Consider the following 27,962-nt stretch of genomic DNA (forward strand, 5'->3'; position numbering starts at 1 on the left):
AGGATAAACAGGGCATGGTTGGTTCATGTCTTCAGAATAACACTGCCAGAATCTTCTGTTTTATAGAAAAATGTAATATCATTATTAACATTTATATAATAATAATCATTCATCTGTATCACACAGCAGAGTTCCGTAACAAATAAAAATAAATAAATATAAGACTACTGGAGTACATAGCAGAAAAATAAAAAATTACACAAAGCCAACTGTTGGCTGCATAAGCATCACTGTGTCACTGAAACTTCCGGGCATTCTGACAGCAAGTGACAAACTTGCTTTGGAACTACGCCCCATATCATACCACAATTTTTGCTTTGTATCAAATAGTTGCGGATCACCTTCTAGCAATACTAGCATCTGAAAATGAAAGTTTTCATCAGGAAAGGTCCTTAAAGAATGCCAATCTTTTGTGGAAAATAACACCATGGCTACAGCATAAAATATTTTCTTTCCTGTTTCATGATAATTATTAATCAATCTCTGAGGAGTGATAACAGATTGTAAGCATGCCTATAAATTCTGCATTAAATGTATGATAAATATTACAAAGTGACTACAATATTTGAAATTATGACTAACCTTCTTCATATTTTGGAAATCTAAATAAGCCAAATCTTTGAACCACAAAGGTATAAAGTCAATGCATAATAACACACATGAAGAAAATGTTTTAGGACAAAGCATTTGAACCAGTCAGGGTAACATCATGAGCTTCAAAATGAGATCGGTAAATTAACTGAAGGCAGGTGCAACATCTTGAACTTCCACAGAGACCAGTCAAAGTTCAAAGGATGATATTTACATGATAAAGTTAACAATGACTATTGTCATGGCAGTGGGAAGAACATGAATTAGGCTCTTTTATCATGTGAAACAAATCAATTAATATAACAAGCAATCATCATAACGCTAACAGTTTCCTACAGGTACACCGATTAATTACAGGATGCTATTGACTGAGGCTGAGAAGCTAACCTCTTTGTTGCCCACTGAGGCAAGTTTTCCAGTACTGATTATATGAATGATAAGTTCACAGGCTGGCAACACTGCCTTGTTTAAGTAACAGCTTAAATAAGTTCTACAACAGGCCATAGGTCTGGACCACAGCGCAGCAAAGAGCATAAAAGCACTTCTGCATGCTCTTAGTATGTGTTTAAATAATATTCTACAATGCTGAGTGAAAAACAAGCCATGAATTACAAAAACAGATTCTCACGCATATGCACAAGACTTAATCATTATTGTCACCATTGAACCCTGGACAGAAAGCAAACTGAAACTTTTCCACTTCTTAATATTAGTTTCAAGAAATGACTAACAGCTGGAAATTCAGGTATCAGACATAAAAATCAATCAAAATATGAAAATAGGTATAACTAGGCACACAGCCTGCCTTGAAAAGCCAACACTCGGCTGGTCCAGAAATCCCTTGCCATTAATGGAAACATTTCCCTCTGGACTCTATCCTGAGCCAGTCGAACCCAGTCAACATCCTCCACTATTTGTTTAAGAACTTCATTTCTCAATTCCTCATGCATTCTACATGTCCCTCTATCTCATCCTAACAATATTAGGTAAAGAGTAAGAATAATGCATCTCCTCATTATATAATTCAAATACAAAGTTACACCACTTTTCTTAAAACTAAATATTTTCCTGAATATCTGATTCTCTAATTTCAATTAATGTTCCCACATTGAGGCAATGGACATGTTAAATGGAGTTTGTTTAACACTTATAGTTACAAAATTTTAAACAGATAAATATTTTGTTATGAGCATTACTGTTATACATATTCGTGAGAAAATGTTTTATGTGCTTACACTGAACACAGGTATGAACTGCAGTCTGTCTAGTTCAGTATTCAGAAACTCAAATATTTCAGTCAACAAATTCAGGCACAAGAGTGCTCATCTCAACAAAACCATGTTTTCTTCAGAATGGTCACAGAAAAGAATCTCATGGAAAATAATGTATTATGGGGCAAACATCGCATAACTTTTCTTGCTATGAACTTTAAAGAAACTTCAGTGAGTGGTTGACAATTACTAAACTCAAACTACAGTCTGCACTGACATTCAATTCTCCAGTTCTTCAAACAAGATGACACAAACTGCCAACCTGTGAACCATGTCCTTGCAACTTACAATCAAGCTTGCATCATGGCGGAACCAGGGATAGCAAGTAGTATTGTGTCTATTACACCTACAACACACATATCGCAGACCTTGAACATTCACACTTGAATTCTTTCATTCACTTCCCAACAAACTATTAGCAATGAAATAATGCAAACAGCTACTCTGCCTATGAAACTGAGTTGAACTGTTCAGATTCCTTCGCATAATTTTCTTTTTTCAAATTAATGTTAAGTATCTTTGTGCCCAACAGCCATTCAGCGGCAGAATAACCCATTTCTTCCCTTGAAGTATTTATCCACACAGTGGGGGAGACAACTACACTGTAAGGAATTGAAACAGTAGAATTCTTACCAATCACAGATGATGCGGATTTACTTCCTACCTGATAAATTTTTACATTAGAAGAGTACTTCTGTGTTGTTATAAGCCGGTACAAAACTACTCATATAAAACTCTCTCCTCCAAGTGACAGACATTTTCATAAATACACACTGAATATATGTCCAATAGGAAGCATCAAAATCTTCATGAATATGGATTTATCAGATGAAATTCTATCACCTAGAATTGCCAAGAAAGAACATGCCCGTATTCAAGATAAATTATTATGGTTTGATGTAAGAAAGATGCAAATATTTTTAAAAAAGAGAGAAAATGGCCTCCTGCTCATATTTAACTTTGCACACCAAGCTGGGTGTTTTGACATAAAAATAATATAAAGTCAGGCTATATTTTCAAAAACACATAAATTATTCAGTATTTACTTGTTTCCCGTGAACTTAATGAAAACAAAACTACACCCTTTTTACCTCAATGTTTTCATTACTAATAGGACAGGTGACATCTGACCCATAGCATTCTGTATGAAGAGATACGCCACTATTAAGATTTATAAAATAAATATTCACAATCATTTATGCCAACACTAAAACATAATAATACCCTTTGTAGCTGAAGTTCCAAGGTCTGCACTTAGTTTATATCTATGTATGAATTTAGCTACTGTATGTCACTGAGCCTTCTACAAACTACAGCTATGTAAAACTGGGGACCAAGCTACACCGTCATTAGACAGGAATTAACTGTAACTCACCTGCCCATTTTACAACCTGGCTGAAAATTCTTCCATCATAGCAAAATTCATTTAGAATTAATACTACTACTGGTTCCATCGACATAAATGTTTCACCAATTTAGCAAAAATACACAATAAGAAGTGTACCACATACGTGCAGTGAAACATCATGATTGGGAGCTTCAGGTGTGCTGCGTTCCTCAGAAGGGAATCACAAAAAAGCACTTAATGTGATCTTTAGCAATGCAATCAACACATTCAGGGATACCCACAATACTTTTCTGCAAAATGGGGTCATCTGATATTGACTGTTGTCCTAACAACAAACATGGTACAGGGTATTGCTTGACAGTCATTTACCTGGAAATGAATTTAATATTTATGGGACTCATAGGTTCACTGGATAATGCACCAACAAAAATGTAACATAAGATCAAATTACTAACAAAGTTGGTTGTACTGTGCCTAAAGGAAGTTTTCAAAAGAAGGCACAAACATGGCTAGACGCGAGTAGCGATTCTCAAAGAGACATATCAGACGACATGAAGACTACAAACTTATTACATTCCACAGAATATGTAAAAACATTTCTTGACACTGTTACTAAGTTTCTGGTGGTATGGTTTGGAGTGTGTGGATTACTTAACACAGACACAAAATGCATGGGTTGTCTGTAGCCAGGAAGGCCTGCAATTTGAAATCATGACCATGAAGTGTGCACAGAAACTGACAAATTTTAGATAGCGACACACCTGTATAGACAGGTCATAATGGCAGTTTTCACCACTTCTATATGTTCTTTCCAGAAAGTATATACTCTTTTACAATCTGTGCATTTCATTTCTGAAATCAAATCAAACTGCAGCCTCACAATAAGAAGTGAATGCAAATGATAAGAAGCTAAGTTGACTAAGCTTAAAAAAAGTGTCTCACTTTTCACATTTCAGAACAGCACCAAACCTTTCACCATTCTTTAGCAGAAGACCAAAACTGCCAACATCATGGGTTAGTGGGAATGAACATACAAAATTTGAATGAACTGAAAAATAAACTTATAAAGGAAGATTATATTAAAAAAGATGTGAACTGTATTGGAATGTCATATGACACAGTCCAGTAACAAGATTTTATGACAATGGAAATTAACCTTTCAGAATTTCTTGAACCGAGTCATTAGTACCTTCTGAAGAAACACCCTGTACCATGGAAGCAAGTCACAAGAAGAATGGGTAGTGTAAACTTTGTGGCCAGATTCATTACTGTGGAAAATGTACCAAGTCATACGTACTCAAAATAAACATACCAATAACCTGCAATATTAAACAATTTGTTTTTATGAAAAAGAAACCTTGCTGCAAGTATAACAAAGGAAATAATGTTCAAACTACTGCACACACATGATGAATACAGTCTTGCCACAGCTCTCTCTCCCTCTCTCTCACCTTCACTTGCGCTGAACCCACGCACACTACACAGCCAAAGTCACTGAAATACACAGGGCACTGTCACACAAGTGCACACTTTCAACTGAGATGTATTAAAAATTCTGAGAACAAACACAGCAGCACATCACAATGGTACAGTTCATTCAGCAGTTCCAGAAATCAGCCACTGTTGTGGAGAAGCCAGTTCAGTCCAGTACACATCTTCAGAAACAGGCCTGTTGTAATACCACGTACTCTACTGAGACTCCCAGATCGTATTATCCCTTCATGTTTGCGAATGAAAATTTTGTATGTAATTCTTGGTTTCCTATGACCCATCCCATTACATTTTCTTGATTTAAACACCTTAAGAATCCCAGATGAACATAGGGTATCGTGACATTCCTCATTAAAAAATCATCTCCAGTTTCCTGTTACCATATTTATCCAAATACCATGTGCAACTTTCATGCTAAAAGTTATGCATTTCTGCACACAAGACCTGGCCAAATGTTGAATTCCAGGATCTGATTAGGATAATACAAGTTGCTATACATGGGAATATAAAAGATATAGCAGAATACTTGGTTTATACAATGGGAAGGCAAAACAGGAATTTACCAGTAAATAAATAAATATTCTGAGACGCGGTGCTTGCTTTATTGTTACATGTGCACACTGTTCATACTGTTACTTTTTATAGCAGTTCTGAGCAGATAATGTGCGCAGTGTGTCAACGTCAATGACGTGGACAAGTACAACTGTTGGAAATGAGTGAATGTGGTTGTGAGGATATACTGTCTGCAATAAAATTGAGAATTTTAAGAGAAGAAAAACAGACGGGGAACACAAAGTTTGGCGCAAGTGACAGTCGCATTCATCGCAGAAGTAGCAGTCAGGGCGGACATCTCACATGAAAAGAGCACAATATCCGGCTATTTATTTATTTAGTGTTCTGTCTGACGACAGGTCCATATGAACAGGATCCTTCCATCCTTTTCTCGGACTGGGACCTGTTCATATACGTTCTTGGCAGATGATCCAGAAGTGGTTTGCCATTGCCTTCTTCTGTGTGTGAATGGAGTAATTGTTGGGATGCCACGGAGGAAAACTCCGTGTTGCCTAGACCACGGCCTTGCCCAACACAAGTTATAAATTCGGGCACCGCCGGGAATCGAACCCGGGACCCCAGGATTACAAGGCCAGCGTTCTAACCGCTAGACCACCGTGGCGGTCCTAATATCCGGCTACAGAAGAAAAACTTTCATATTTCTGTTGTAGGTAAAAGTATGGTTATGCAGTGTCATGAGAAATGTGCTGGTTAAAGGCACCAGAAATGACAAAAGAAATCAAAACACAGGGCCTGAACATACATTGTGATTAGTTGCAATAATTTTTTTAATTAAATGATATGTGTACAAAATAGCAAATGAGTATGGCACAAAGGCTGATGCATATGATAGAAAAAAGTCAGAATTTCAATAACTTGGGAAAACAATGATATTGAGATCAATTCAGATGTTAGTGACAGCAAAAGTGAAAATTTTAAGTACAGATTCCTAGAATGGGATTAATCGCATTCACAAAACCGATGACCTTTGATCTTCAGTATTAGTTTCATTCATATAACGTTCTTTTAACTCAAAAACACAATTAAAAAGTGGTATGCATCTTATTTGTGTGTATGTGGTATTTGGAAAAATATGGTATTTCACCTCTCCTAAGTCAAATTTTGGTCTTCAGTGCTTTGTTTACAACTTTAACGGCTCACTTATGGTGCTCACAATTTCATTGAAATTTCAACATCTGTATTAGCAGCATTTCTGTTATAAAAAACAGAACCTGCTAAAAAAATCTGTAACAAATTTACAGTGAACTGTCACCGCACAACAATGATAGTGTTATTTCTGTCTTCATACAGTAAATGATTAACGGGCCACAAACATTAAAAACATGACTGTCTTCTGGGATGTTGCATCGTGTAATGTGGTAGAAACTGACATATGTCTCAGAGGTGCTTACTGTCTCCATCACCAGACTAGAAAATGCAATGTCTCTGAAGACAATGATCTCCATACTCAATGCTGAGAGAACCTGAAATCTTAATCAGTTACAGTAAGTCTCTGGACTAATGGAGGAAGAAGCAGAAATATTGTGATGAAGTGCAATAAAGCACTGTGTAACCTTCATGCAGCCAGATATCTCAGCGTAAAACTGTTGCAAACTTTTCTCATCTGACTAGCGGTGTCTCTCTGACTAGAGCTAGAGGAACTTGCATCCTGCTTCATGTCTCCATGGGAAACAGACCTGCAACACAATTCATAAGCATGACCAACAGAATATCATATCCCTTCACACCACGCAGTTTCTACTGCAAATGTTCTTTTAATTCATCAATAAACTTTTATTCAAACTGGTTATCAAGTTATGAGATTTCTTGTTTTCATGTACCTGAAGCATATTACCAGCACAATACACCGACACTAAAATATGCCACAACTACCTCCTCCCAAATCCTCACCTATTTACCATTCAGTATCTCACTCAGTACCTAAAAGTAAACCAGGATCATTAAACTAAAACCGTGACTTAATAAAAGTCAACAAGTAAACCACGTCTCAAATGACATAAGCCCAATCTCTTAAGTAATCATCATTCCAACATTTTGTATGTATTTCTTGTTTCTTACCCCAGTCTTAGAGTCCGTCCAGTTTCACCAGCAGAGCACAGAGGATGGTAGCACCTCTCTCTTTGGTGACCCATTCAGTGGCATCATGATCCAAATGTGGGTCAATGGGCTTCCTTACCCCTGCGACGGACGGAGGGCCAATCTTGTAAGAACCAGGCTGCACCAGCAGTTGGAAGGCAGCCTGAGCCTCATATTTATGCTTCGTCTTCGGATCCACATATCTGGTGCAAGCATTTGTGATTACGTCTTTATTGTGTGAAGCCTCAACTTTCTCCATTTAAACTATACATGGATAAACCATTAAATCATTACCTGAGAAAAACCTGCAACCTCACTACTGGGCTTGCCCAATAACTGATTTCTGGGAATTCTTGCATGATATAACGCAAACAAATGTGCTCTGTGATACCTACAGTAGATGGTGCCATAGCTCAGGTGGCTGGTTGTCAGCTGCTGACCATAAAGGCATAGCATTTGTGATAAGACAGTGGTACTAGCGCAAGTCCTTTCGTGAGCGCTTCAGTTTCTCCCTGCCAATCATTATTCAATCACGCACCACCCATGAAGACAGTGTATGAGCAGACAGTGTATCACAACCCAGTCCTCAGACAGGGTTTCACCTGCAACGTGGCACTTGGCTGGACTCGGAGTAAACAAATTTACTAAACTAAGCCTCAAGCTCAGAAGGATGATGATTTTTCTGTATGCAGATTAACTTGATGCTAAATAGCTACTAACAGTTTCCTCTCCAAAGTTTTACACACAAATATTTTGCCTATCCATGCTGTAGAGCCACGGTGGTCTAGCGGTTAGAACGCTGGCCTTGTAATCCTGGGGTCTCAGGTTCGATTCCCGGCGGTGCCCGCATTTATAACTTGTGCTGGGCAAGGCCGTGGTCTAGGCAACACGGAGTTTTCCTCCGTGGCATCCCAACAATTACTCCATTCACACACAGAAGAAGGCAATGGCAAACCACTTCTGGATCATCTGCCAAGAACGTATATGAACAGGTCCCAGTCCGAGAAAAGGATGGAAGGATCCTGTTCATATGGACCTGTCGTCAGACAGAACACTAAATAATAATAATATCCATGCTGTATGTCCAGCTCTTTTGGTTTAAAATACTGTTATCGTTATTGCTGTCAACGGGGAGATTACGTCTATGTGGAACTGCGGCTGTGAACAGGTCCAGCCTCCGACTGGCACATGAGTGAATACAGAGCAGAGGTGGAATGAAACAGATGATGAAAACTGAAGAACTTCAAGAAAAACCTGTCCTAATGTCACTTCAAGCAACACAAATCCCACTGCCCTGGGCATGAACCAGGCCTCTATCGTGAGATGCCTGAGCTATGACAGTATAAATTACAACATTTCTTGCCACTGAAAACACTTACTCGTACTTGTTAGTGATGGGCAGTGAGGCAGCATACTTCAAGCTGGGTGAAAACAGAAGCTGCAAACCATCTGAGTCATCTTCCTTCGATTTGTCCTTGCGACTAGCACTGCGCTCCAATCCCAGTTCGCCTGCAATACAATGTACCATTCATTTAATTTATTTGTGGAATGCTTTATTATTCAGCGCTGGTACTAGCTTACAATAAAAGGTCTGTTGTAGGTTTCTAAAACAATTTAACCCTTTCAGTGCTCAAGGAGACTTCAAGCTGCTGACAGATGTGAACAAAGCAAAGAAAAGACAAAGAGGTTCGGCTGCAAGAGGAAAGACCGTGATATGGTATTTTAAAAATTAGAATTTATGACTTGCCTGGTAGAAGCAGCTGTCCATGATCCAAGATGGTCCTGATGTCTGCCAGGCATGCTCCAGAAAATGCAATATGCCACTTGTCAGCAGCTGAATCAGGATCTGGAGTGCCAGGCGGACGGCGTAATGCAAAACGGCACCACCCCAATGGTACAGGCTCTCCCTTCTGGTGGTACATCTGCTGCAAACCCCCTCCACTTCGCAGCTTCTGGCAGCACTCACAGTAACAGATGCCGCCTCCAACACCACAGTCTATATAGCTGAAGAAGCCATCTACAAAAACAGAGTATGTTAGAAGGCAAAGGGGTTCAAGAAATAAATAATAACTAAAGATACTTTACACATCAATACACTGTCAATTTGCAAGATGATTTATGAATAAAGAATCTGAAAGGATCAGACAGTAGTCATGGCCTAATTTAAAGTATCATCCCACTATATGCATTGATGGGCGAAGGAAAACCATGAGAACCTCAATCAGGATAGCCAGTTTCTGGGCAGAGGTGAACCACAGACTTCCTGAATACAAAGCAGGAGTGACAGCCACTCGGTTACACCATTCAGTCAGTTCACACGATGCCACTCTCTTTCTCTATGATCTATTTTAATATTATTCTTCTACCTATGTCTTGTAGTTTCTTCCCTTTATTAATAACAGCCAAAATAACATACACAACTACTTCCTTTATGCTTGATACATGTCCCACACAGCATGGTCTATTTAATTCTCACCTGGTAATCCAAGCACACTTTTGAACCGTGCACAGGTGCTGAGGTATTCACAGTTCTTCACAGCAGCCAACGGCGTGGTGGACAAAGGGGATGCCGGCGCAGTACCGCCAGCCATCAACTGAGCCGACATAGCGCCAGGGGTTGGAATGTGTGTTGATGGAGAGTTCACCATTGAAACTATATCTATATTAGAGTCTGTCAGATTCGTGTCTGACCCAACATTTGGCGTAAGAACAGGAACTACATTCGTTGCATTGGAAACGATAGCTTGGGTTAGAGACGGTGGGGAAAGTACCGTGGAGCTTGAGACTGGAATGTTTAAAGATTTGCTGGTAACAACTGATGGGTTAAACTCCCCACCACTGCCGGACAACACGATCTCGCTGGTGCCACGGTTCGACACAGAGTTCTCACCACTGTCACAACTCGCCAACAGCTCACAAAGCTTCTCTTTTTCATCACACTCGAGATCCGCCTTCTCACTCAGTGACTCTGATTCAAGCTGTGTCTGATCCTGAGTCACTTCCATGGAACATGTTGGTTCAATCATGCTTGGCAACAATGAGGCCTGGACAGAACTCTGATTCGCGCTGGCTGACGAACTGACGATCGTTACCTGGTAATATAAAAATCCTTGTTATACACAGTTAACTGCTTCCAACCTGTTACAGTTATGGAGGTTAAACTGCAAAATTAAGATAAAGGAAACAACATATCTAACCCTCAAATGTCAACGGTGCGAGAAGTGACAAACTTAATAGAAATTAAAAACCTGATGACAGGCTTCTCAACCCAAGAAAAAGAGGCAGATGCTGAAAATCAACTGTGAAGCAATTTGTTTTTAATATATGAATAATTTAATGCAATACAAAATCAGACTGTGTTAGTTGTATGAATAATTCATGATCTTTTCTTCAACACAAGGCACAGCCCACATACTCGAAGGTGATTCGAATTTTCAAATGAACTGTGTTGCAACGGAGGGAGTGGAATAAAATGAATTTCCTAGGACAGAAATTGAGTCACAGTTTTTCTGCATGCCTTGTCCCCACACAAAGATACTATTTGGTAATATACACAGGGGTAAAACTGTCAGTTCCTAAGCAAAAACAAGTCATGTTACAGCATCAATAGCTCTCACCTCTTCACACTGCCCATACACATCCATGACTGCGTAGCAAAAGGATGGGATATCACATGCAGCCACACCTTGATCCACTCCGTCCACATAGAGATGGAGTTGAGATTCACTGTCAACCAGTACACCCACCAGGTGGCAGGACTGCAAGCTGTCAAGGTTCACTCCATAGCAACCTTTGACCTGCACAGCACACAGCTGGTTGTTGCTTTACTCAGCACTTCAAAATCTCTTTACAGTATGTTGGATCATAAAAAAACGCCCATTTGGCTCAAGGGCCTGAAGAAAACTACATGAAAACATTAGGAAACTCAGACACATATCTCACAGTCATTAACCAACATGAGAATAAAAGTAAGATATTTCTCATTCTCCTTGCACGTTCTGTTTGGTTCGAGTGATGCCAGCAACTTCATAATATTATCCATTAGCAAAAATAGTTTTCATGATGTAAGACTGTTACCAGTACAATTTCTGACAAGGCAAAGAAAGGAAAGTTTAAATTAGCTGGTCAAAAGTGGGAAATCACCTCACATATTTGTAGGGAGTCAGTCTCGGCAGCATTTAAATACAGAAAGCAGACATTACGTATAATAGACAGATTTCACATATCATAAAATCCCACTGCTGGTCACTACCAAGCCAGATCAATACAATTCATACAATCCATTTATTGTACGTTATTTATACAGCAACGCTGTCCTGTCCTGTCGGTAGCTCAGATTAGGTTGTGTCAATAGGATAATCAATGAATAACAAATTCTAAAGGATATGGAAGGAAGTGCCTTGTGACCCAACTTACAGTACTATATTGGCATTTGCCTGGACTGAGGAAAATCATGAAGAAATAAGCAAGGATAGCCAGTCTCCACATTGAAATCTGAACCCTGAACCCACCAAAAACAAAGCAGGAGTACTAACCACTTCCCACAACACTGAGTGCAATCCAGTTCTGTAAGATCCATTTTAATATTATCTTCTCATGTACACCTATATTTTTCATGTAAAACTTTGAATCCATACCTTAAGCCCACTATACATCAACCCCATCTCATCTGATAATCCTAGAAATACTATGTTAAATGTACAAATTGTGAAGTTCCTTTGTATGTAACCGTCTCCATTTCTCCTTTATTTTAGGGTTCTTATTGTCATACAGAAACCCAGTAACTGCACTATTCACTACAGTTCATCACATGACAAGCCTCAAGGCTACTGCTCCACTCTTCCCATAGCAAGGACATCTATATACATGCTATTGCAGCTTGTACATGCGATCCTTACCTTTACACCATTATGGAAAACACAATCGCTGCAGATGATCCACGATTTTTTCTTGAAGCCAAGAGCAGTGAGGGGAAAGTGCGTCTTTTCAGGCGACAGGCACGTGACACCACACATGAGAGACGACACCCACCGAGGATTCAGAGAGTCTATTCGTACCTGTAAGTCAAAAGAAATGCTTGAAAATGGAGTGACTTGATGGTTGCTTTCCACCATTCGGAAAAGGCAGAAATTCAAATTCACAGTCACCATTAAGACATCCTTCCTGTGGCTTAAGTAACAGACAAAAATAACTCCAAAAAACAGAGTCTTTCTTCAGAAGCTAACAATCAGTCAGCTGGTAAATAAATTCATCTTTCCTGGAACCAGAATGTTACAATGTACACAACAGCCTGCCACTGATCCCTATACTGAGCCATATGAATGCACTTCACACACTCCCATCTTAAGCACGTAAGATCCATTTTAAAACATTATCCTTACAAGTATTCTCTTCTCTTCAGTTTTTCCAACAAAAAAATTTTATGCACCTTTTATCATCACTCCTATGCATGCCCCATAATCACATCCATCTTAAAATTTGATTACAAACTATGAGGTTCCTCATTACACACTTTTCCCCTGCTCCCCATCACTTTCTGTCCTAACGTACTTCAACCATTTTCATATATTAAGAGTTTCTTCTTATATTAAGACTGCACTACATTTGTGAAAAACCCACAATCAAACCACCAACTTCATAAAAACAACATAATCTGTGTTTGTTAACAATACAACATAATTCACCTGGAACAGCTGTTCTCTAGGTAGAGGTCTGCTGGAAATAACAACGCCCTGGTTGTAGCTTGCTATTCGCTTTGCCGTCCTGCATCCATCCCCCAATTGTATATTGCGACCATGGTTCTCATGAAACTCCAAAACAGCAGGTTGAATGGTTGATTCCGCTGGTCCCGGTTTGGAACCGTTTATGGCCTGGCCCACTGTGGCTTTAGTCGTCTTGACAGATGAAGAAATGACCCCTGCTGCATCAACAAGCTTGCTATCACAAGACTTGGAATGACTTATCTCTGTACCACTCGATTCTGCAGCGCCAAGGTCCCTAGCCAATACAAGATTCATAAATACTCCTAAATGTTCCAAATCAGGTGAGTTTTGAAGATGACTGTCTTCTGGGATGATGCACCATGCAGTCTGGTAAAAATTTACCAGCGTTTCAGAGCTACTTACCGCCTCATCATCAATGAAATGATGATAGAGGCAGCAAGCCCCTCTGAAATATCAGTAAACATCTACATGTATACAAGCGGTTTGGCAGAAAAATTATTTTGAAAAAAATGACCTTCGAAAGACCTTGAAAACTTTAAATCCCACTATTAGTAAAAGAACGGGACTTATGATACAAACCTAACAACACGACGCAACGTTAGGGCCCCAAACGTAACCTAACATATCCCAACCGAATGGGAAAATATGAAATCTCAGCAGGTGACTTTTCATTACATGAACTAAAACCTTAATCAAGCTCTATATATGCATGTACCTCTACAGCCATAGTTGTCAAAAAAAAGCTCTCTTGTTAAGACATTCCAGGGTAAGTATGCAAAAACAGAAACCTAACTGCGGCCAGGTGCATCACTCACGTGAGTCGAGCAGAGTGTACAGTGGGAGTTGCTGCATCCAGAAGCATTTCCAGGGAGTCATGCAGCTTGCTGGAACGAAGTGAAGAGGCCATAGCTCCAGCCACCACCGCCTCCCCTTCCTCCACCTCGGTTGGGGAGCCTGCAGGTCCAGGACACTGACTAGATCTTACACTGGTCACAGCCACACTCTGCGTGTTCCCGTACAGATCGACGACTGCAAACACTCGCTGCATAGGACAAATTCTGAGTTCCAGACATTGTGGGAAAATAAATTAACCACATAAGGGACAACAAATTCAGAAGCAGCGTCATGTCACAGTTGCTCACCTCTGGTAAGTTAGTGGCTGCTACCCCCATGTCTTCTCCATTCAGCAGGAAGCGCAGGTTGCCATCTCCATCCCGCCGTACTCCAACACGATTTCCTGCCACTAGCCACTCCAGACTTGGACAGTAGTTCACTTTCAGAGTCGTTGAATTCCGACGCACCTCGTTGCCTTGCGACAAAAAGCCAAAGGTTTAATGCATAACTGCAGTAAACACTATATTAAGCATGGCTCTGACATTCCAGCTCTCAAAATGCAACACCAAGGAAGTCCTTGCTGTAGCATAAAGTTTTCAAAACAATATTTAAAAAATAAGTTCCTATTTCAAAAAAACATAATGCATCTCATTTACACACATCAACTGATCAATGCTATTTGCTCTGAGAATCATATGAAACCCATAACCATACTTTGGTCCAAACACAGATTTATCCATTATTAAAGCATGTGGTACATACAGTTACCACTGGGCTTTAAAGCGTCGATCATGACAGCCATGCCCACTGTATGCTGTTGCAAGTCTCCATCTTAATTTCAGGGAACAACCGGGGACTCAGTTTTACACACCTGTAATAAACCATGTGTCGGCCGTGAGGCCAGAAATGGTGGGAGGTAGACTGCCAGCCGGGTAACTGTCAGATATCTGTAATGATGTCACCCCGACATGCAGCGTACCGGCCCACTGTGGCGCCACCTCCTGGATACACACCTCAAATGTCTCATCTGGCTCCACAGCACTGTTACTGAACACTAATGCGTGGGCATAGTTCTGCACACGAGTAGCAACAGTGTTGCCAGAGCGCAGTATCACATTCTTCCCACAGGACATGCTAAACCTGCAAGTAAGCATGGCCATGATGGCATTTAGCTTGCATGTAGTCTGAAGTGCACTAGTCACAAAAATGAAGTCACAGTTCCATTATCATATATCAGATAAACACATATTTAAACTGAAGATTACGATGGACTGTGTTCTTACATCACATAATTATTCAGGTACGAGTGTGCATAAAACTGTCACAACTAGGGACAACAGTCTACATTTCATATCCAAAACTACTCACTGGATATAAGTAAACTACACTAAAATATAATTTGGGTCTATATCAAAGCTGCACAATACCAACTTTTTGTAAAGCTCAAATTGAACTTCACAAAATTTCTTAAGAAAAGCACATTACATATCTAATAAAGTTCTACAATTTTCATTTATGCTTTTCTTACGTGGTACATATAATAAAGAAAATTGTCTGAAACATCATGGAGATTATTATCTTCACTGATTAAACTTTATAAACAATTTGTGACTAAGTGTAGTGTATGTAATGTTGATAACGCCTGAGAGAAACAAAAGCCATGTAAGATGGTGATCAAATGCAATGAGTACTTTTTGCTGACCAGTCATACCAATAAGTAATTTTATTCCAATTTTGATATGACTGATTACCCAAGACAAATTGTTAACAGTGAGAGACACAAAGTGTACCTGTGAGTAGTTTCAGAGTTAGGGTGGCTATTTGTATTGGCTTGCTGATGGTGCTGTAAGCTGATTGGCTGAGAGCTGTTTTCACTGAATGCACCAGCAGCGAGCGCTGCGTTTTCCCGTCCACGATCTGACTGTATGATGGAGACTTGTGCGCACTGTCCATACAGGTCCACAACAGCGTACACATGTTGGGGGACACCATCACAAGCTACACCCTGGTCAACCCCATCCACATAGTAATGAAGTGTTTCATCGTCGTGACGCATCATACCTGAGCAATCAAGTAACAGCCATTACTGAGAAATGAAAATAAATCTTTGAGCTTCCTCAGGGGGTGACCTGGGTTCCCAGGAAACATTATAAGACGATACAGTGGGTGCAGTTAAGGTGAAAAAAATACTAAGGAAGATATCTCCACCTCAGCAAAAGGAAGTATCAAACACTAGAGAAAACTATTTCATGAAGAGCTTTAAGATTTGAATTCTCTGTCTAGAACTGGCATTAACTTTTATCCCAAAGGAACAGACAATTTAAATTACTGTTGCAGCTGCTGGCTGGACTTGACTTTTAACTCCAAGGTTCAAATGTTTAGCAGTACAGGTAGCCCTCGATTTACGCTGGGGATGCGTTCCTGGACGAACCGGCATAATGTGTCAAACACTTACCGATACGTGTGCCAGTTGTCAAAGTATCAAGGTCACATCCGTAGCCATTCCGTAAAGTGACACCATCTTGCATGACGGCTGATCCTGATAACATCCAAGTGTCATGATTGATGTCGGTCATGGTACTTGGAAAATCCAGGTCTTCAGGTCGGATTGCAGTCACACCTTGAACAGAAATGAACTAACAAACTTTGTGGTACACGATCTTACTTGGGCAGTCATTATTTGTCTGGTCAACAAATCACTTGCTTTTATGGAACCCAAGAGTTTCTCATATCATCACAAAGGCCTGTCACTGAAACAAGTCAATCCATTTCACATCTTCTAATCTCATTTCTCTTATACCCATTTGATGCAGTATCACAATCATATTTATGCCTAGGTTCTACAAGTGATCTCTTCAATTGGGGTTTAACTACCTAAATTTTGTATACATTTGTTGCTTTTGTGATACATGTTACCCTTACCCTTCTCAACTTGATCGCCATGACAATGTTTTGCAAATAGTAAACAATGTGAAGTTCCTCATTACACAATTTTCCTTATCCTACTGTTACTTTCTCTTTCTCACGTCCAAATATTATCCCCAGGTCTTTGTTTTCAATGTGTATTCTTCCCATAGAGCAAAACACCAAGTTTCACACCCACACAAAACATCAAAATTATGGTGCTATATACTTTTTAATTTTTAGATTTAGAAAGTACAGTTGGTTAAATGAGAAGGAGGAGCATTACAAGCACCAATCAACTGCTGCCTAAGACATCAGTGGCTATTCATCATAACAAACAGAAAACTGTTTCGTTAAACCTCATGCTAAGAGTACAGAAAAAGATAACTACGTCTCAAGGTATACTTAACCTTGGATAAAAGCTAAGGACCAGTTTCATCTAATAGAATAAGAGTACTTGCTCTTTTAATAGAATCAGTCTCAACAAGTATTAACTAGACTGCACTGATGGCAAATGCCTCCTCTCACCTGCTTCAATTGATCCAGACCAGCGGTCCACCATCTTTTCTATCAAAACTTCAAACATTTCCCCTTCGCGTAGAGCTCGGGTACTTATCACAATTGCGTCATTGAACTCCCCAAATGCACGAGGCCGTGATGCTGTAAGTCCATTGTTTGAAACACGTGCATTCTTGCCATGCACATGATGAAACCTAAGGTCACTAAAACAGAACAGTAACCCACATTCCATCAGTCTGCATAAGTTTTGAGTCTTTATACCATTACACAAACCCGTAAACACACTTCAGTCAGTAGAGTGACGACCAGGATATGACTCCCTGCAGGGAACACTTTTCTTTCTACCACCACAGTGCCCAGACTCAATCCAGTTTTCTACCCAGCCTCCTGTCCAATAGCTACTTTACGCTAAAGCAGCTCAAGCATAAGTCTGAACCTCAAGTCCGCATAATGCTGTGGCCAAGAATGCAAACAGCATTATCTCTATAGTAATCCTTGACGTCAAGTTGCTTAAGATATTTTTACCTTTGCATACATTTCTAGATATGAGAATTACAAGTTGATTTAACTGTCCTATGACAAGCTGCTAAGGCAACAACATGATAAGCTATATCAATTCTTGTCCTTAGGTTTTTGCAGCTTAAGTTAAATGTATAATTCACAACTTTCAGAAAGTAGACTTTCTAAACCCCCCAACACACATTAATCTGATGATGGTAACTGCAGTGTTTATCAAAACCTTCAAAAGTTGACGCACCTTATTCCTGAAAGCTGACGTTATATAGCTACCTTACATTATATTCTGCTCAAATTTTACATGACAAATTCAAAACAAGTTCAGTCCATTCTCAGAGCAATGAATTTGGGAATAAATGGGAGAACAGTAAGAGGAGGCCTATTAACAGGGACTTGGTGACCTGGACTTCTGTATCAGAAGAAAACCACAACGTTCAGAGTAGTAAGTGTTATGGACAAGACACAAACCTTTTGATTACAAGTCAGAAGCAACTTTACCTGTAGACAGTCACGTTGGATAGACTAGAGTTGACTGTGTCTGGGGAATAGCACTCCAGACTATCCATTATTGTGGCCTGTGCTGCCTGACCATACAAGTCTATCACACCATAGACACGTTCAGGAATGTTGCTGGCAGCTGCACCCTGGTCCAAACCATTCACAAAGAAGTGCAGTGTGCCATTTTCTTTGCACATCACACCCACTCGGTCACCAACCTGGCACAGAACCTCATTTGTCTACAGCAGTAATAGAACAATTATATACACACCCACGCACATCTATGATGAAGCAACACAAAACTTTCATTTTATCTACGAAGTATTTGCTAGTCTCATCTCATCTCTGGCTCTACAACCCAGTGTGGGTCTTGGCCACCTCTTTTGGAGGTTACCTGATCTATTTAGACATTTGGTAAGACTCCTTGCACAAGTGATCAGTCCATTGCAAGGCCTCTACCTGTACACGGGACAGCACAACACAGAAAGACGTAGACAAACATCCATGCCTTGACTTGGATTCAAACCCACGGTCCAGGGTCCAAGTGCACAAGGCCTATGCCTCAGACCGCACGGCCACTGTGACCAGCATTTGCCAGTCTATGAATGTAATATAACCAAAATTAAGGTTAAACTCACAATTTAACAGGTAAGAAATCATTAAAATAATTCAGAAATTAAAAATATAATTGACAGACGTCATCCCTTCATTATCACATGTGAGATCTAACGTATCTTTCCTACTCTCACACATTTCAGAGGTCGATCAGTGAACCCCTGAAAACAATGTTTGTTACGAAGATTTCCGTCTTCTGGTTTGTTGCGCTGTGTAGTCTGGTCGATGTTAACCAACGCCCTGATGACGGAGGCAGTATAACCTGTGAAACGTTGGTTAACATTGACAAGACTACACAGCGCAACAACCCAGAAGACGGAAATCTTCATACTCACCGCTGTGAGAACCTCAAGTCTTACAGTGTTTGTTACCTCACCTGCAGTCTGTCCAAGTTCTGACCATATTCATCGATGACTGTAGTTCCATTGTGCATGACACCATTGCCCGTCATCATCCATGTACCTGACCTGCAGAAAGAACATAAATGGGCAGTAAGTTAACTCCAAACCCTATTTTAACCAATCCATGCTGGAAATCAAATTGTTACAATATACACAACCACGTCCCACTGCCTGGAACGGCAGCATTACGTTCTGACACAGTTCGCGTTCACTGCGATCAATCTGCTTGGAGAGTCTTGACTTGCCTCACATTTGTCATGGTGGAGGGGTATTCGAGTTCTGTAGGAATGTGTGTAGTAACACCAATCTCGATGGAGCCTGCCCACTTGGTTACCATCTTGTCCAGCCGCACTTCAAACAGCTCATTCGATTTCAGAGGGCGGTTCGTCAAAACCACGCCATTATTGAAGTCATCCATTGCACTACACACACAGAATTGCACAGGACTTTGAAACCTCACTTATTTGATAATGCTAATAATATCTGGCAAAAAAAAATTGTTAAGCTCCTCATTATGTACTTTTCTCCAGTTCCCTGTCACTTCATCTGTCTCAGGCCAACAGTCTTATTTAATCAGAATATCTGTTTTCATGTTAACCCTTTGCCACAGGATTTAAAGACTACATGCACGCCAATTAACTTAAATGCCCTTCAAATCGTTATCACAGTGCTGCGTCTCAGTACGTTAAACACTGCATTAGATTTCCTGGGCCCAGAGGCTTGCTTAGGTGCAGCCATACAAAGCAGTCACTCACTTGGGACGGTGAGCAGTGCGGCAGTTGTTGATGACGGCGGCATGGGTGCCACAGTTGGAATGGAACATAAGCCGGTCCACAAAGTCCTCCTCAGGCAGATCTGCCAACAAGACACAAAACAGTGAGGCTAAGTGGAATAATGTGTCCAATAACTAATAGCTGGCCTACTCTGCAGTTGCCCTAAAAAGAACTTCATTCTGTATGTCTCGGCACAAGATAATGGTACCTGGAAAGGGTGTTTTACTCCTAAATTTTATTTCCTAATGACCTACACATTTACTAGTCAGAACACATTACTCGTGGTACAATGTTAAATACAAGGACCAAGTCTGCTGTCACTTTTCCGTCATTTCTCCAAAATGTATGGCGTAACACTGCCATTACACAAATAAGTAATATTTAATTGTTGTACCAACTTACCATTCAGCCCATGGTGAATTTGGTGGTCCCTCAATGCTGTGTTCCGCCTAGTTATCAGGTTCTGTTCTTCTCGTTCATCTCTGTCGACTATCGTTACCTGTAGCAACACAATTCAGACATCAACGTGTACATCACAATTTCTTCTATAGTGTTGTATAACATTTTACGTCAGTAAATACATAAATCTGGAATATCTCCAACAGTCTCTCTACCATTTTTGTGACAGTTCAAACACACAAGACTGTTGACAGTCGAGTTACGACAGAATAACAATTGCATCGATATTAAAGCAAACTCCCAAGAAATACAAAACTGGGTACGTCCCCTAGCAACAAAGTTAATAAAAACTTAGTGCTTTTGGGTACATACATAAACTCTATTGGACTGATATTAAGAGGTTTTGTATAGAGTAAAGGGAAAGACTTTGTACCTTGACAGTCATGCCATACAAATCCACAACACCCCAGACACAGGCAGGTACCTTGGTGGCAGCCACCCCCTGATCCAACCCGTTAATGAAGTAGTGCAGGTTCCCATTGGACTTCCTCATCATGGCGATGCGGTCGCCTTCCTGTGCAACACACACACCTGCAATCACACTCCATTGCAGCTTGCATGCAGGGGGTTCACAGTTTGAATCCCAGCTATCATGACTAACCATTTTGTGAATATCCTCAAGGCAAATGCTGGGAAAATATCTTAACAAACACAATTACCAACTCAGTTCAAATCCTTACCTACTCAACATTCATAATCATCTTACCACTGACAATATATCGCTCTGCAGTTAAAACAGTATCACCGAGAACATAAGAACTTTTGACAGACAAACTATTGCTCACCCTGAGTTCATCCAAATTGAACTCCCCATACTCACGACGTGTACCCTTGCCATTTGTTAGGATGCCACAGCCTGACATCATGGTGGTACCACTGCGCATGTTTGTCATGGTTGCAGGAAACTCCAGCGCAGTAGGGTTGTGTGTTGTGATGCCCACCTCAATACTACCGGACCACTTGTCTACCAGACGATCAATTCGAATCTGCCATTGGAAAGGACGAGAAAAAGTTAGACACGAGGAAATCAATGATGTGGGCATGTAATTTATCTCTTTCACTGACAGTGGGACAGATTCCGCTAGGCCTGTGATAACCTGATTTCCATTTTCCTTGAGGCTTTCTGATCAAAACTGTACATGCATTTCTTATTTCTGCCATAACAGTTATCACACAGAACAAAATGTAACAACATAGAAAATAAAACCCGGGCAAAACTATGAAGAAGGTATTGAGATCTCATACTATCACAAAAACGAATACCATGTTAGTTCGCTGCAAGACTCTGCACCCATTGCTTCAAAACTGATGTGTACCGTAGCTCTGCTCACACACACCATCAATAACTTGCCTCAAATAATTCATTGTCTCGCAGTGGACGATGTGTCATGACGACTCCGTTGTTGAACTCATCCAGCGGACACCTCCGTTCAGCCGCGCGGTTGTTACACGAGAGTTTTACCAAATTTCCGCAACGTTCGTGGAACTGCAGTCTATCTGTACCTCCAATAAGATAGCCATTCTGAGGCACAGTTCCTGCTGTGTTTACATTCATATTAACGTTCAGATTTTCCACGAGGTTAGTTGTTGATGTTACCATGCTGTGGTCATTGTTAATCTCTACTTCTGACTCTGATCCTAGTACAGAAAGCAAGCAACATAACACATCACAGATATTCAACTATGGAACAAAATTAATTACTGTTATGTAACCCTAAGATAAGAGTCCACATGGTCTTAATACCCAGAAGACCAACACAGACATTTTTAATATTATTACCACCATTAACACCTATTCTTTTTTATTATAATTATAACATATTACATACAGATTAGTCTATATGTTAAAGTTACCAGATATAACCCCTAAGTTTGATACTGTACCAACATTTGTATCTACTGACATAATTTTAATGCATAATTTGTAGGTATATTTACAATTTATCTCCAAAATTATATCCAATTTCATATTCCTAGCTCCAATGACTTGTTAGATTTTGCTGTCAAACAGAGAGCTAATAAAGAAAATTTTCACACAGTTGCAATGTTGTTGCTTAACATTCTTAAATTTTTTTATACAAACGCTGCATATTTTTCAAATATCCAGTACAATGCTTAATTTATAAACCCATATTAAGCAGTGTTAACACCAGTCCCATCTCAGAAGTTTGTCTGCCTATCATGTTGTTATTACCAGCAGTAGGAAATTAAAAAGTTGAAGGTTATGATGGCCACCTCTGATACAAAGTTCACGCTAAGTTCTGTGTGGGAGATGTACACGCATGCACACAAATATTTGAATAGGCCATATAGTAAACTCACAAGCCTATTCTACTTTCTTAAGAAAGAAAAGTGAGTCAAAAACACATTTAAGAACTCACGTTCACAATCTGGACCAGAGATTTCAGAGTCCACAATGGTGACCTGCGCACATTTCCCATACAGGTCGACCAAGGCATAGACTCTGGCTGGGAGATCATTTGCTGCCACACCTTGTGACACACCATTGATATAGAACACCAGTTCACCCTGCAAAATGGGCAACAAAGCTGACATGGAGTGTTCCTAACCAAACAGCTGATTCATAAAAACAACTGCAATAAATTAAAAACAGAAATGCAGAATATCCTGATGCTTCAAAACAGGCGGAATATAACAAAGACAGTCAACAGTGAACACTGCTTTTCCTGTCTGATAACTAAGGTTCTTACAGTGGTAAAGATGTAATCTGTGATCTTCTCGGCTGTGACACCATGTAATCTTGTAGATGACCATCGCCTTCATCTTCAGTATACAGTTTGTTCAGAGCACAACATGGCATCACAACCCAGATGGCCACAAGCAGTACTGTTTTTCTGTATCACCACTCATAAGAAAAATGGGAAAAAGAGCTATGAGCAGTCTGTAAGGCAGAGGAATTACATTTCCAGGACCTCTCAAAATAAACAATAATAGGGGAGAAATAAAACAAGACATTCTAGGAAGGACTTAAAATTGTTACTGTCCCTCAAGTGCTTCAATCAACAATGAGGCTAGCAGAATTATAAACTAATAATTGCATAATTTTATGATCCATTACTGCGCATAATATCCATTACAACAGATTCTGACTAAATTAAATTTGCTAGATATAACCTACCTTCACACACTCTTGCCATGATTCTTTTTTGCATAGAAATGGTTTATTATCTCGCTCCAAAATACGACATATGCCAGTGGATTATTAGTCCACAAAATGGAAAGACATACATTCTGCAATACTGGCACGACGATCATTCAAGTTTCAAGAAAATCCATAAATATATTAAAGAATTGGACAGATGGTATAACACACACGGAGAAAGTAAGTAATACCACCATTCATGCGCTGGACTGCGTCATGAGCCACTACAAATTTACTGTGTGCGCCCGTGCATTCAGGGCTTGCAGTCGGTTACCTCGGATGTCCTCATGACACCGATCCGTTCCCCCTCCTTCAGCTTGTCTAGGTCAACTCCGTACACCTCGACCACCGACCTCCCATCCTTCAGGATCGAGTTGCCCGTCATGATCTGGAACGACGTAATTGCAACACAGAGATCCAGTTGCAACACAGCAGCATGACAGAAAGCAAATCTGTACTCAGTAAGAGCAAAGAGAAACTTCCAACTGCTGGGGCTTCAACCCACAACCCATCCTTCACAATTAGGAGCATATGCCACTACCATGATCTGAAAATTCCGTGGGATTTCTTCCACATGCAGCCCTAAATTTCTGCGGTCATTATTATATTATGGAATATATAATTCTGCATGACCCACAGTGTATTCATGGGTTTCATATGATGCTCAGTATAAACAGTGATTTCCTTAAACAGCATCAACCAAGTGATCTTTGTAATGAAAGCACGTTGTTTTTTTGCTTGAGGAGAAAAGATTAATTTTTAAATATTATATACATAAACTTTGGTTTCAAAGATTTAAACTGTGCACCTAACTGGAAATGTCTAGTGTGGTCCTACATTAAAGAAACGACCTCATCTGTACATTGGGCAGAACAAGAAGGGGGGAAGACAATGCTACAAAAATTGAAAAATCTCACCCATGAACCATCACGAAGATCTGTGGCACAGGAAGGGAATTCTAAGGAATCTGGATCACATGTTGTCACACCAATCTCCACGCTCCCACTCCATGAGTTAATCTGAAAATAGTTGACGACTGTCAACAGGAGGGTACAGACTACCCTCAGGTGTTTCCTTCAAACCTCAACATGGATAATGTTATCCGTTCACATAAAACAGTCATCAAACTGGCAACTTTCTAAGCTATTTCCCCAGCAGCATTCTGCAGGAGTGCTAACCACTCGGCTTAAACATTTTAAGAAAAAAAAAACTTTATATAATTTGTTCAATATTTCTAAAAGTAGTCAAAAATGATGCAATCACAACTTATATCAGACTGCAACCTGCATCACTGTGTCAACATTCTTCATCACAGACTTCACCAATCAACGATACATAACCTCAAATATTTATAAAACAATACTAAGATAACCATGCAGTATAAGCATATAGATAAATTTGCATGGAAAGTCAAAATGTAGGTCACCAGCCTCAAAGCAATTTCCGACAAACAGCGAGCATTAACTATCCTCATGAGGTACATCAAGGATGGTTCCAATTTCCCTCACTGCAATCACTATAACAAATACATCTGATACTATGTGGTTCAGTAATCGACATGTGTCCCTAAGTAATTCAATCATTTTGTATCCATAAAAATTAAAATAAACTTCTGGGGTAAAATAATAAGAAAACAGGGAACTCACTTTTGCAAGGATATTTTTAACTTTCAGAAACATGACAGAAAGTTGAGTTCCGCTGTCTCGATTCTGTATGTTAACACGATGTATTAAATAACAACAGCTCTGCTTAAACACTGTCATCACTGCTGAAGAGATGAATCAATGTCATGACCAAAATACCAACTTCCTTGGAGTTAAATTCAGGGATTTAAAGCTGATTTTGTATTAAAAACATAAAAAAACAAGCTTATATTCCCAAACAAGGCATTCATGCTCATCATGTAAAAATTAACATAATGTATATATTTCAAAAACATAATTAAACTTGTTTTATTACAGCCTGGTATACAGAGACAATTCATCCATCAAACGGCACTACAGCCCAAGTAAGGCCCTGGCCTCCCTCGGGTTATCGCAATAATTAGGTTTTACAATGTGGGGTTATCAGCCTCATGATTAACCCCCAGCAATCCTGGAGGACTGATGGATTGGTTCGTCTGGCTAATACTGTTTGTTATTAACTGAGAATTAGATGCAAACACACAATTAGTCTAATGAAGAGACAAACAGAAACTCTAGGTCCCTTAGCAGTTATGAGTCCTTAAAGAAAGAAAAGTAATTTATTGGCCTACAAATTGACAATAACCTAAATTGGAAAACACATGTTCAATACATTAACCCTAACTGAGCTTAGCATGCTTTGCTATGAGGGCTGTCACATCACTCATGAAAATAGAAACTTTAAAATTAGTGTAATTAGCTCACTTCCATTCGATCATGTTATATATGGAATTATTTTCTGGAGAAAATTAACAGACAGCAAAAAAGTATTCAACATCCAAAAGGAAATCATTAGAATAATGACAGGACCTAAAAGAAGAGCCTCACATAAGGAATTATTTAAGAAATTTAATATTCTTCCCACAAGCCAGTAAATTCTTGCTCTCACTAACATCATTTGTAGTTGACAACGAACAAAATTTCAAACATACTCAGATATCCACAATAAAAGTATAAAATACAGATATAACCTTCATGTGCCAAATACTAAACTCAGTAAATACCAAAATGGAATTTAATATACTGGAATTAAGCTATTAAACAGTATTCCTCCCTGCCAGCAAAAGTCTGAATCACAATATAAACACGTTCAAGCCAGTACTAAAAGACTATTTTCTATCTCATTCCTTCTACCCCGTAGAAGAATTTACTTCAAAAATTCTCAGCTATTATCAATACATGGAAGCAACAGTGGTCAAGCTTTATTGTATAATCATTTTTGCAGCAATACTGTAGTTGACTGTCAATTACTGTCATAACTAACTAATTTATATCTGTATTAACAAGCACTGTATTTGTGCTCTGACATCCTTTGCTTAGGCCTATGAAGGATCGAAGGAATGTAAATAAATTCTATTATATTATTAAGAATAAGCCAATTCAGAAATAGGAAAACATTGATTAATAAATGCAGACAAAACAGATTACATCCTGACCAAACGTCAAAAGCTGAAGATGAACATTCATGCCAAAATCTGTTGGTATTATTACAAACACAAAAATTAATTTCTAAACTATCTTCTTAAACATGCACACTACTAATGGATGAATGGAAGGAGGGACTAGCAAAGCTGATTAGACATGTCAGCAGCATCACTACATAATGTACCAAAAACTACCAGTTCCTACACTTTGACTTTCTGGCCAACATGACACCTTGTCTATAAAATCTGATTGCCACCTGCTTTCAACACTAATGGGGTATGTGCAAAAAAGATTAAATACCCAACTGGAGAATGAAGTATTTTGCGGTGTTCGTGACACCCCAAGCAAACATTAAGACAGTACTTTAAAATATGCAATGACAGCGTCCGTCAGAATTTTCCATTGACATCAATGCACTTTTTGATTCAATTCTAAATAACCATGACGGTGTGGTGTTAGATAAATACTATTGTGGTCTAGTGTTATTAAATAAATAGAAAATCAACCTCTGAACTTCTCATATTGTGAAGACCGCCTCTAATCCAGATCAAAATTACGCTAATTGCGTCATTTTTGTAAATTATAACAAAGTAAATCTACCACTTGGGTAAAACAAAGACACTACATGAAAGAGTATTTCAATGCCACTCTTTCAGAACTACTGGGAACATTCCTCCGGAAATGACATTTAAACAGTACTAGAACTAAATTTATGCACCGTCTTCTAATTCCATACAGCGGACTACAAGGATTTGTAAATAAGTTATTACTGGAACATTAATTGTCAAAATACATCAACTTATCATTGATCAAACCACTGGATTAGCATGGTACCATCAAAATGACGTTCCCTCTCACCTTCTTATCTATTATAACTTCGAACAACTGATTTTCTGCCAAAGGCTCGCTACTCAGAACTAAACCATAATTAAATTCAGCGAAATTGCGAACCGCTGTTCTATTGCCATTCGTTAATCTAACTCTTTCACCGCATCTTCTATGAAACATCGCTGCCATTGTGAACTTACTGTCCCCTCCTGTTTTCGTACTCCCCACCACAAATTTATAAAACCTCCATTCGCTTAGACGCATGCGCTAGC

The 27,962-nt window shown here is 39.4% G+C and overlaps 1 protein-coding gene across 4 annotated transcripts; it reads right to left on the bottom strand.

The window, feature by feature from the left end:
- Positions 1 to 53: 53 nt before the first annotated feature.
- Neurl4 (neuralized E3 ubiquitin protein ligase 4) lies at positions 54 to 27,902 on the bottom strand. 4 transcript variants are annotated; one of them, XM_087346128.1, is made up of 26 exons: positions 27,721 to 27,902; positions 24,673 to 24,774; positions 24,030 to 24,143; positions 22,974 to 23,121; positions 21,944 to 22,230; positions 21,378 to 21,578; positions 20,966 to 21,106; positions 20,536 to 20,632; positions 20,116 to 20,215; positions 19,606 to 19,782; positions 19,336 to 19,426; positions 18,345 to 18,562; positions 17,340 to 17,533; positions 16,363 to 16,527; positions 15,698 to 15,968; positions 14,779 to 15,047; positions 14,216 to 14,382; positions 13,889 to 14,115; positions 13,035 to 13,347; positions 12,249 to 12,407; positions 10,968 to 11,147; positions 9,827 to 10,442; positions 9,098 to 9,367; positions 8,730 to 8,859; positions 7,333 to 7,553; positions 54 to 6,950 (listed from the first exon to the last, which is right to left on the bottom strand). In XM_087346128.1, the coding sequence occupies exons 1-25, from the start codon at positions 27,877 to 27,879 to the stop codon at positions 7,340 to 7,342; spliced, it is 5,010 nt and encodes a 1,669-aa protein (XP_087202254.1). In that variant the 5' UTR covers positions 27,880 to 27,902; the 3' UTR covers positions 54 to 6,950; positions 7,333 to 7,339. The 4 variants fall into 4 exon arrangements, with proteins under 4 accessions (XP_087202254.1, XP_087202253.1, XP_087202252.1 ...); XM_087346127.1 differs by having other exon boundaries at positions 8,736 to 8,859; positions 18,345 to 18,583; XM_087346126.1 differs by having other exon boundaries at positions 18,345 to 18,583.
- Positions 27,903 to 27,962: the final 60 nt, after the last annotated feature.

Source organism: Zootermopsis nevadensis, unplaced genomic scaffold, assembly GCF_977971745.1.
Source record: "Zootermopsis nevadensis isolate Lab colony 2312 unplaced genomic scaffold, Znev_1.0 Znev_ptg000010l, whole genome shotgun sequence".
In the NCBI taxonomy this organism is placed as follows: domain Eukaryota; kingdom Metazoa; phylum Arthropoda; class Insecta; order Blattodea; family Termopsidae; genus Zootermopsis; species Zootermopsis nevadensis.